Source organism: Lynx canadensis, chromosome C2, assembly GCF_007474595.2.
Source record: "Lynx canadensis isolate LIC74 chromosome C2, mLynCan4.pri.v2, whole genome shotgun sequence".
In the NCBI taxonomy this organism is placed as follows: Eukaryota; Metazoa; Chordata; class Mammalia; order Carnivora; family Felidae; genus Lynx; species Lynx canadensis.
Window position 1 is genome coordinate 9,287,376 of NC_044311.2, and position 12,304 is coordinate 9,299,679.

Here is a 12,304-nt window from a genome sequence, read left to right on the forward strand (position 1 = left end):
ATGGGATGGAACAGACAGCCCTGAAATAAACCCTCACATATTTTGTCAAAGTATTACCGACAAGGATGCCATACCATTCAATGGGGGAAAAGTAGCCCTTTCAACAAATGGTGCTAGGAAAACTGGATATACACGTGCAAAAGAATTAAGTTAGACCCTTACCCAACACTATATACAAAAACTAACTCAAAATGGATCAAAAACCTAAATATAAAAGCTAAAACTATAAAACTCTGAGAAGAAATAAAAAGCTTTAAGACCCTGAATCTGGCAATGATTTCTTGCATATGACATTAAGAGCGCAGGCAACAAAAGAAAAAATGAGAAATCTGGATTTCATCAAAATTTAACTTTTATGCATCAAAGGACACTACCAAGAGTAAAAAAGGCAACCACAGAACGGGAGAAAAAAATTTGCAAGCCATATAATCTGATAAGGGGTTAATATCCAGAATATATAAAGAACTCTTATTAATCAACAACACACAACAACCCAATTAGAAAATAGGCAAAGGAGGGGCACCAGGGTGGCTCAGTCAGTTAAGCATCCGTCTCTGCATTTTGGTTCAGGTTGTGATCTCATGGCTTGTGAGTTCGAGCCTGCACTGGGCTCCGTGCTATGCTCCTCTCTCCTCTCTTTCTCTCTCTGCCCCTCCCCCCGCTCACAGATGTGCTCTTTCTCTCAGAATAAGCTTAAAAAAAAAAAAGAAAGAAAAAAGAAAAAGAAAATAGGCAAAGGACATGAACAGACTTTTCTCCAAAGAAGACAAACAAATGGCCAATAAGTACGTGAAAAGATGCCCAACATTACTAGTCATTAACAAAATGCAAATCAAAACTATAATGACAGCTTCACACTCATTAGGATAGCTACTATTAAAAAAAAAAAAATGATGAAGAGGACGTGGAGAAAACTGAACCCTTGTGCACCGCTGGAGGGAATGTAAATTAGTACAGCTGCTGTGGAAAACAGGATATTTACTCAATAAATGAAAAGACAGAATTACCAAATAATCCAATAATTCCATTCCTAGGTATATACCCAAAATAACTGAAAGCAGGGACTCTAACAGATTATTTGTACCCCAATGTTCACAGCAGCATTATTTGCAATAGTACAAGGTAGAAGCAACCCAAATGTCCATCAACAGATGCAAACAAACAAAATGTGGCATAAACATATATTGGATGTTAATCAACATTAAAAAGGAATGGCATTCTGATACGTGCTAAACATGGCTGAACTCCGAAAACGTTAAGCTAAGGGAATTAAGCCAGGTACAAAGAGACAATAGAAGATCCCACTTATATTACACACAGAACAGGCAAATTCATAAAGAGTATTAGAGAGGTTACCAGAACTAGGAGGGGAAAGGGGAGTTACTGTTCGATGAGTAATGGCTTCCGTTTGGGATGATGAAAAAGTTCTGGGAATAGTGGTGATAGTCGCACAACGCTGTAAATGTACTTAATACCACTGAATTGCACACTAAAGATACACTAAAGTGGTAAATTTCACATTACGTATATTATGCACGTTCCCACAGTTAATCTAGTTTCTTAATTACAATATTATGTATTATTATGTGTGTATCATATACCTTGATAAAGTTTATTGGCAAAGGATACAAAATTTCATAATTATCCACTGTTGAAAGTAAATTTTTTTTATTTAAGTTTATTTATTTTGAGTAAGACAGAGTATGCAGAGGGGGAGAGTGAGGGAAGAGAGAGAAAATCCCAAGCAGGCTCCACACTGTCTGTGCAGAGCCCGACGCGCAGTCTGAACTCATGGACCACAAGAACATAACCTGAGCCAAAACCAAGAGTCGGACACTTAAACGGAGCCACTCAGGCACCCCTCCGCTTTTGAAAAGTCTAACGAGAGCATTTTTATACACACCAAGTGGGAAATGCATGTCGATACGGTGTTTGTTAAGAATGTTTTAGCAATTTATCAGAAGTCACAAAACTATTTATTGCCTTCTACTCATTCCTTCTAAGAATCTGCCATAAAGGGAAAAAGAGAAAACAAACATGCACCAACAGTTAAGCACAAAAATGTTCACCAGCATATTATTTGCAGTGTTACAGTATCATCCAAAAATAGGGAACAGGGTAAATTAAATGATTAGGCACTCATAGCAGACAAGAAAAGGCATACCCTGAAAAAAAAAATCTTAAATATTTAATGACATTAAAAAATATTATGTCAAAAGGGGAAGAGAAACCAAATTCTGTGTTATTCTGTTTTGTTTTCCTATATGCTAAAAAAAGCCAAGGAATAAACATACCCGTTTCAACAGTGATGGTCATTCCCCCAGCTAAGGACCCTACATGCTATTAAGGTGATACGACCTGGGTCAGAGAAGGTAATACGACCTGGGTCAGAGAAGGCCTCACTGAAGGAACTGGCGTCTGAATGGACAAAGACAATAAATGAAGGTTCCAAGCAGAGGATGTGTCCACCTTAGTTTTTATCATTTTCCTCAAACACAAGCTGTTTTACAATTAAGCTTCAAGCTAAAAAATAGGGGGAAACAACAGTACTTAGAAAAGATTAAAAAAGGTTTTGTTTCCCCCCAACAACACAACAAGTCAGCAGGGGGCACCCCAGTCAAGAATGTAAGTTGTAGCTCAAGTGCTCGGTTTTGTTGGCTTTTCGGTGAGCACGCCGCAAACCTTCTCAAAGTTTTACACACTCAAAAAAGCCTAAAAATCCTAGTTGCAATGCCAGGTTTTACCTTGGGAAAGTGACCCTAGAAGATGCATAACAAAAATTATCCAAAAAAGGATTTTGTGAATACCTCGTTTCCCACAAATTTTGCCATCAAAGGATAATTGCTCTTACCATCATTACCACGTTGCACAAAACCTTTCACCTTCATGTCTTCATGTGCTTCTCTAACAGTAAGATAAACAGGCTTGATAATATCAAATACAACCACTGCAGCCTCCACACCCCAACATTTACTACCTACCCAGGAAGAATCAGGTACTATGCAAGGCATTTCATATATTTTTCTCATTCCGTTTTTTTAAGCTTCTTTGAGAGAGACAGAGACAGAGACAGAATCCCAAGCAGGCTCCACGATGTCAGTGTGTAGCCCGACGTGGGGCGTGATCCCATGATCCATGACACCACGACCTGAGCTGAAATCAAGATGCTTAACCCACTCAGCCACCCAGGCACCCCTCAAAATTCAGTTAACAAGAATCTATGAGGTAGATATGCTATCCCCATTTTACAGTAGAGGAAACTGAGGCTCAGCACTTACGGCAGTTGCCCAGGGGGCAGATCTGTGATCCACACCCAGGTCTGTGAATCGGAAACCCATGCGATTTCATCACCCCACACAAAACTCTTCGCGAAGTAGAGACTCAGAAAAAAAGTAATCATCTGGCCAGGTCTCCCTGGCAACTGGAAACCAGAGCCTTCCAACACTTTACCTAATGGTATGCTGTCTGCATACTGAACAAGTATATCATACACTTCTATCAGGGGTTTACAGAGCAAAATACCATTAGATTTTAAATAACATCATAATGGGGCGCCTGGGTGGCGCAGTCGGTTAAGCGTCCGACTTCAGCCAGGTCACGATCTCGCGGTCCGTGAGTTCGAGCCCCGCGTCGGGCTCTGGGCTGATGGCTCGGAGCCTGGAGCCTGTTTCCGATTCTGTGTCTCCCTCTCTCTCTGCCCCTCCCCCGTTCATGCTCTGTCTCTCTCTGTCCCCAAAATAAATAAACGTTAAAAAAAAAAAAAAAAAATTTAAAAAAAATAAATAAATAACATCATAAGGGAGTCAGGCATTACGCCAGAGAAAGATGCAGTGGCAAGGGAAAACTCCACAGCAAGAACTAAAACAGGGATCAAAAGTAAAGTATCTGATCAAGAATACGCCAAAGAGTAACAGTAACAAAGTTTCCAGGTATAGTTTATAGAATCCTAGGATTGGAGTGTAAGGCCTATTCCGAAATCTTTTTAAATTTACAGTTGGGATGCCTATAGAAATTGCCAAGGATTCACAGTAATGATTACTTCAGTACATAAGTACTTAGGACCATGTGCTTTTGATAAACATGTATGTTGTAATGACTTACAATAACGAAGAATAATTTACTTAAATTTAAATGTTACTTACATATCCCAGTTTGGAGCTATTCGCAAATGCTGGATTAGTAAATGGAACTAGAATAAAAGAATAAAACAAGATGTACATTTCCTTCATGAAATAACACAGAAAGTGACTGCTAAGTTAAATCAGACCTGTATACAATTGAAATGTGAATCCTGCATTAGGAGATAATCAATTACTCAGGAAGATGCAAAAGCACTGAACACACAAGATAAAAATAAACACTAAGAACATTACTTTGTTTCTCCTACCCAGTTACATTCCATAAACGTGCCCCCACGCCCGCGTTGCTCCCAAACACACACCAAGCACCAAACAAGTAACCTCAATACTATCTTGGAAGCAAACAAATTTAAATTTTTTCAAGCCAGTTCCCCAATGCCCCAATGCCCCAGACCACTGTAACCCCTTTCTGAGGAAGACTTCAAAAGCTCTACCAAACTCCTGTGGTTTTACCGATGGCCAAGACAGTCCAAGAAGATATTTGCAGGGGAAAAAGAAAGAAAAGCCTTCGAGACTCTGGGTCTCCTATCAGAGTGATATCAGAAATCTCGGGAGTTTGCCAGGTCAACCCAGGAAAGCAGGCCTTGTTCCGCATGGGCAGCTCATTCTGGCAGCTGATGATCAGGTCTAATGTCTTAAGATTTCAGATATGAAAAATATCTTACAATTATTACAAGTTAAAATAAAACGCAAGCCAGAGTATAACAAAAGAAAAAGTTCAAGATCACCGTCTACTCAACTTCTTTCGGATCTAACGACTGGACAAAATTCTGGCAAACCTGTAATCTTGATAAATCTTTTTCTTTTCTTTTCACTGCACCTAATACAAATGAGTATTTTAGCACTGATGTTTTAATCTTAATAGAAACACGAAAGCTACACGCCAAAGGCAGGCTGCCAGGACCACGAAAGGAGACTTCACAACTGAACTACCCACCAGAGGTGAATGGAGGAGGCGCGTGGCCACCTCCCGGTGTCCAGTCACGACACACAAATAGCAAAGGAGGTTCAGCTTGGCTCGCGAGGCCCCCGTGCTCTTCTCAGTGGAGTCGATCTGTGAGCACACCTGCTGCAAAAAGTCGTTCCAGTCTTGGTCTTTTAGAAATGCTAATTTATCCACTGGAGAGGAAAGAACAAATTAAAAGACGGTATCAGGTAAAAAAAAAAAAAATTGCTGAAAACACTACAAGAGAAATAAAAAACGGAAAGCAGAATTTCAGCAGCTGAGGACAAAGGCAATCATAAATTTACAATGTCAAAACCATAAAGTCCGGGGCGCCTGGGTGGCTCAGTCGGTTAAGCGTCCGACTTCAGCTCAGGTCATGATCTCGCGGACCGTGAGTTCAAGCCCCGCGTCAGGCTCTGTGCTGACCGCTCAGAGCCTGGAGCCTGTTTCAGCTTCTGTGTCTCCCTCTCTCTCTGACCCTCCCCCGTTCATGCTCTGTCTCTGTCTCAAAAATAAATAAACGTTAAAAACAAAAAAAAATTAAAAAAAAAAAAACCATAAAGTCCTCCAAAGAGGACACTACTTTTATTTATTCTTCTAGATTCCTCTCCTTTTCTACCCGTGGACCCTTTTTCTCTAAGTGAATGGAAAACCACCTTTAAAAGATGCCTAAAGGAGAATCATCGTGCAACCGATATTTTAACAAAATACTCAAGAAAGTTGTATTACAAAAAAGCAAGTGATAGCCTTCGTATAAATAAAGTGATCTAGCCGTAAAATGTTGGAAAAGCTAAGAATTGTGCAGTTGTTAAAAAGTTCCAATGAAATGACTGTTAAACGTAACAGGTTAATATAGTAGTTGAAATCCTCTGGGAGATCCAAGCCCAAACCATATACAAACAGAAAACAAAAATGGGCAAGAAGATGCCATCCAAAATGACCACAGTTTTGGCTAATTTCCATCTTTGAATAAAATAAGCAGTAATAATAATTTCCTAAAATAACTCAGAGTAAAGAGGAAAAGGGAAGGAATATTATTTTGAAATAATACTCCTCTAAGGTTGGCTCTATTTGGCACTGTATATTTAAATTCAAATGTTTTATTTTGAATTTACTTTGATTTGATATGAAATCCTGGATTATACTCCAGCGGTGATGAAGAATGTTTTTCTAGATCTAGTTTACCAGCTTAAAATAGATTTTATCATACAAAATACATCAAAGTTTAAGGTGTAAACAAATTTCTGATGCTCACCCCACATAAGACTTCCCATTAGGTGAAAGGAAACCGAACCCATCTTCTTTGAGTATCTTCATTCCCACACCCTCTCCACAAAAGGAAACCATCTGACCCAATTGTCAACTCCCTAGAGTAGAGTCTCAATTCTTCGTTGTGGTCTCCAACCCTCTGTACCCACAAGAACACCATAAATGTTGGAAATCCAATGGGCTCTACAAGAGGGAAGGGCAAGAGAAGGGCCCGCACAGCTTTACGGGAACGTTCACTTCCACAGGGGTACAGGGCAGCCAGACTCAGCTTGGCATGGTCAAAGGATGGCACAAATGGATTACAGGTTGTTTGCAATGCACACAGCACTACCCCAAGAATATAGCCAGTTGGCAAGAAAACAGGAATGTAGCTATTCGTAAATAAATAAAATCTTCCATTTGTTTTTTGTTTTTTTTAATTTTTTTTTTCAACGTTTATTTATTTTTGGGACAGAGAGAGACAGAGCATGAACGGGGGAGGGGCAGAGAGAGAGGGAGACACAGAATCGGAAACAGCCTCCAGGCTCTGAGCCATCAGCCCAGAGCCCGACGCGGGGCTCGAACTCACGGACCGCGAGATCGTGACCTGGCTGAAGTCGGACCCTTAACCGACTGCGCCACCCAGGCGCCCCATTTGGTTTAAAAAAGCAGGCGAGGCGGGGGGGGGGGCGCGCTGAGTGGCTCTGACTCTTGGGTTTCAGCTCAGGTCATGATCTCACGGTTTGTGCATTCAAGCCCCACATTGGGCTTCTCGATGATGGCACGGAGCCTGCTTGGGATTCTCTCTCTCTCCTGTCTCTCTCTCTGCCCCTCCCCTGTTCACATGCTCTGTCTCTGTCTCTAAAGAAACTTAAAACTCCATTTGCTGTTACAGGTCTTATTTATATCTGTCTGCCAAGAGTCTATGTGTTTGACAAGCGCTTTGTAATCCTACCTGAATATGCTGGTAGATGCAGTATCTTTGGATCAAATTTAATTGGTGGTTGTTTCATTATCTGTGGTTGGAAAAAAGAAAAAAAACCTTTTAAAGATGGCTTTTGAGACATATCGGTCTCCTGACATAACTCCAATTGTCAGGTTATAAATCAAGGAAGACAGAAAAGAACACTACAAAACCTGTCACCAAAAAGAAAAAGAATTCAACAGTGCCCTTTCTAATTAAAATATGGAAACACTGGGGCGCCTGGGTGGCTCAGTCGGTTGAGCGTCCGACTTCAGCTCAGGTCACGATCTCGCGGTCCATGAGTTCGAGCCCCGCATCGGGCTCCGGGCTGATGGCTCAGAGCCTAGAGCCTGCTTCCGATTCTGTGTCTCCCTCTCTCTCTGCCCCTCCCCCGTTCATGCTCTGTCTCTCTCTGTCCCAAAAAGAAATAAACGTTAAAAAAAAAAATTTTTTTTTTAAAATATGCAAACACCAACACACAAAACACCATAAGCACTTGTTTATAAAAACAAGATCATTTTGAGGCACCTGGCTCAGTCAGTAGACCATGAGACTTTTGATCTTGAGATCAGGAGTTCCAGCCCCACAACGAGGGCAGAGTTTACTTTAAATAAACAAAGTTTTGTGGAAAAAGAAGCACTTTATCTTGGCTTACTCTTAAGCTCATCAACCTCTAGGTAGAAATTTAGTCATTCAGGGGCACCTGGGTGGGTGGCTCAGTCGGCTAAGCATCCGACTCTTCGGTTTTGGCTCAGGTCATGATCTCACGGTTTCCTGAGTTCAAGCCCCACGTGGAGCTCTGCGCTGACAGTGTGGAGCCTGCTTGGAGGTCTCTCTCTCCCCCCTCTCTCTCTGCCCCTCCCTGCTCATGCTGTCTTGGTCTCTCTCAAAATAAATAAACTTAAAAAAAAAAAGAAAGAAAGAAAGAAATTTAGTCATTCAACAAATATTTACTGGGTCCCTGTAAGGGTGAGGCACTATGCTAAGTGCTAAGGGGGATACAAATATATAAAAGACATGATCGTACAGTCAGAGAGTGGATACTCTGGGAAGATAAACATGTTAAATGCCAAAAAAAAAAAAAATTCAACAATGCAAAACAGGCAGGACGTAACTATAGACAGAACATTTCACAGGAATTTTTCTAACACATTAGAGAATGCAGCAAGCACTCAGGCTGACAAGGCTTATGGAAGAACCAGAAGGAGGGCTCAGGTTTTAAAGAATAAGAATTTCATGGTTGAATTCGAGAACACACTATTCCAGGAAGATGTAATCAGCATGAATAGGAAAGCACACAATTTTTTTTAAGAAACTGGAAAAATGGGTAGTTAGATCCATGAGTTTGGAACAGCCGGGGTACTTTCACCTCGAAAGTTTTAATTTAAAAATTCAACCGTCATTTCTATATCTAACATCTCCAAAACCTCTTTAGAGAGCATTTTAAAAAGCTTTGCTGGTGGTTTTCTTGCCAAAAATGCATAACCTCCTCCATGTTAATCATGAGAAACACTTGGAAAAACCCAGGTTGAGGGACAGCCTACAAAATACCTGGTAAGTACTCTTCAAATATGAAAGCCACGAAGGCCAAGGAAAAACTAAGAAATTACAAGGCCATGAAAGACAAGGACAGAAGGTAACAGAAAAAGGCCTAACAGCAAAGTGGAACAAGAGAGCCTAGAAGAGAAAAAGGACATTGGTGGTACGAGTGGTAAAATTCAAATAAATTCGGTAATTTAGTTAACACCGTACCAATGTTAGTTCCCGGCTTTGCTAACCATACTATGGTCCCGTGAGATGCTAACATCAAAGAAAGCTGGGTAAAAAGTACACGAGAACTCTGTTTTTGAACCTTTTCTGTATATGTAAAATTAGAAGTTTAAAAAAAATTTTTGACTAAGGCTGCCCTAAAACAAGTAAGTATGGTTAGAAAAAGAAATAAAGAAACAGAACCTTGTCAAAACACATTACAAACTGTTCTTAGAAGGTCCACTGGGAAAATGACCCATTTCACATTAAATCTGGCATGATATACAGTTACTCTGTCAGATAGTTGAACTCGTAAAAAGAATTAGCTCCATTATGAAAAATAGCTGGGTAATCTGTATTAAATGTTAAACACAGAATCCAAAGCAGGTTCCAGACTCCCAGCTGTCAGCACAGAGCCCGACACAGGGCTTGAACTCACGAACCATAAGATCATGCACGCCCTGAGCTGAAGCTGGCCACTTACCAATTGAGCCACCCAGGCACCCCAGAACCCATTTGTTCTACATTAATGTTCCCCAAAGAAATGGGGGGAAATGGTCATAAATCAAAACAGAAAAGACATTTTAAAAAGAAAATTAAAATACAGAATAGGTAATACAGAGGGACTGAGAGGTTGATTTTTTTTCTTAAGAATACTCATCATCCCCTGGCGATACAGAGGTATATTCCAAGAGACGTGAAGCAACAAAAATCACGCCGGGTATGAAGTGCACCGTGAACCATGACTCCCCAAGCCCCCAGTGTCCCCCCCCGCCATCTGGCCTGCAGTCCTGAGCACCCGCTAGTCTCTTTGTGACCTGCCCACCCACCCCAGCAGGGGGAGCAGTGCTCACTCACATCTGCCTTCCTGACACATCCAAGACTAGAGTGGTTGGAGAAATTCATTCGAAAATGTATAGAGAAACAAAAGGAATGAGGACTAAGGTCTGAGGTCTAGAAGCCCATTGACTGAGGGGAGGCAGAGCCGATGCAGAAGAGGAAGAAATTCAGCACTCAGTGAAGGGTCAAGTAACACAGGAAGAGGAGAGGGTCACACACAGGGTGGGCGTCAGAAGTGTAGACGTGTGGCACACATGAAATAAAAGGAGACATGAGGAACAGCAAAGAAAAGAAAGCCAACAGTATCTGGAATGAAGGTATCACCAGGATTTCAGCCCTCTAAATAAAGTCTAAATAAAGCTCAGCCCTCAGCTGTTAGGGCATCTTTCCCCACCTTTGGGTTGTCAATAATTGGGGTGATGACAAGATCAGAGTCTGTGTAGATAAGCTCTCTCATCTGGGATTCCAGGTCCTGCTGACTCAGGTGTTCACTTGCAATCTGAAATAAGAACAAAAATGAGGCTTTGTTTCTGTGACTTACTCCAGAGCTTTTAAGAACTGGGCTAATAAGACCCTGAGTAAGACACCACTGGAAGGGTCACCTGTATCTATGGACCTCAGGTTGCTATTCAAAACACTTCCAGAGACCGTCTTCTTTGATCTTCAAAATCCTCAGTTCTATGCATCATCATTCTCATTGTTACAGAAGGAAGAAACAAAGGTCAAAGTAACCAATTTGTTCACATTTACCACAAAGGCTGGTTAGTTAGAACCAGAAAACAGATCTTCTATAGTTTGATGTTTCAGCTACAATGAGGCAAACTTGTTTTTCAATTACCAGGATGGTTTTTATCATTCATCCACTCGACACTCACCAATTTATTCTGCTTTACAAAATATTCAGTATTTTGAATAAAGCTAAAACTACAGCATAAAGGAATTTCAAGATCAAATACTAACCCTCTACCTAAGCATTAAACACCTCTATCTTTACAAAAGCTAACGCGGACAGGGGCGCCTGGGTGGCTCAGTCAGTTGAGCGTCCGGCTTCAGCTCAGATCATGACCTCACGGTTCCTGAGTTTGAGTCCTGCATCAGGCTCTGTGCTCACAGCTTGGAGCCTGGAGCCTGCTTCGGATTCTGTGTCTCTCTCGGCCCCTCCCAAGCTCACACTCTCTCTCTCTCTCAAATATAAACATTAAAAAAAAAAATGTTTCAAATAATAATAAAAGCTAAAGTAGAGTTAACACATAATGAAAATGAGTAACCATATTTGAGATTTTTCTTTGTGTTCTACTTAAACATAACTCTCATTCCTAGTGTGATGCCACCTTAGGACTTCACATCAGACCAAAAAAAAAAAAAAAAAAAAAAAAGTGGATTTATGCTTTAACAACTTCCACTGAGGCAGCTCTTCCTGCCCATGGAGCCTATCCCCGTGCTTTAATAAAAACACCTCTTTGCGGGCGGGGGGGCGGGGGGGGACTTCCACTGAAACACTGACCAACAAACAGAACAAAACAGAAAAAACAAAACAGTGAAGTGAAAAATGAGGAAATTCTCCAAAACTGAGGCGAGAGCATGACTAAAGGAATAATTAGCTAACTAGGTTCTTGGAAACAAGACCACCCCTTTACAACTTAGAAAACAGACTTATCAAAAAACACATGAAGAATAAGGAGGAACTTGGTAAAACAAAGAATTTAATGTTTAAAAGCATGGACATTTAAGACAGAAAGACTTCAAAGAAATGTCAACATGAATGAACTAAAAACATATTATTATAAGAATTAGTGGGGCGCCTGGGTGGCTCAGTCGGTTAAGCGGCCAACTTCGGCTCAGGTCATGATCTCACGGTCCGTGAGTTTGAGGCCCACGTCGGGCTCTGTGCTGCCAGCTCAGAGCCTGGAGCCTGTTACAGATTCTGTGTCTCCCTCTCTCTGACCCTCCCCCATTCATGCTCTGTCTCTCTCTGTCTCAAAAATAAATAAACATTAAAAAAAAAATTTTTTTTTTAAATAAAAGAATTAGTAAGGTAGACCAATTAGAAATGTATATATAAAAATTAATTTCCTATATATAAATGAAACATAAGCACAGTTAACAGAGTCTAAAAATGAAATACCCACTCACAACAGCAAAATAAAATATAATTCTCAGGAATAAAGTAAGTGATCAAACACTGCAATCATAAAATTATGTTCCCTTGTTTGAAAATGAACATGTATGTATAGACTCAAATAGAGATATCAAAATATCACCAGTGGTTACCCTGGATAATAAAGTTACAGTAGTTTTCCTTTGTCCTCTTGTACATTTTCCAAGTTTTCTACAATTATAAAGATTTTGTAATTGAATAAAAAAAATCACTTAAAAAATTATACAAGATAAACTCTCATATATTACTTATACAATTAC

The 12,304-nt window shown here is 40.5% G+C and overlaps 1 protein-coding gene across 1 annotated transcript in view; it reads right to left on the reverse strand.

Moving 5' to 3' along the window:
* ULK4 (unc-51 like kinase 4) overlaps positions 1–12,304 on the reverse strand; it is a 572,731-nt gene that overhangs the window by 528,514 nt on the left and 31,913 nt on the right. Inside the window, 4 exon segments of the mRNA XM_030328370.2 lie at positions 4,143–4,189; positions 5,077–5,258; positions 7,289–7,349; positions 10,281–10,385. Of these exon segments, the coding sequence (XP_030184230.1) occupies positions 4,143–4,189; positions 5,077–5,258; positions 7,289–7,349; positions 10,281–10,385 (395 nt within the window).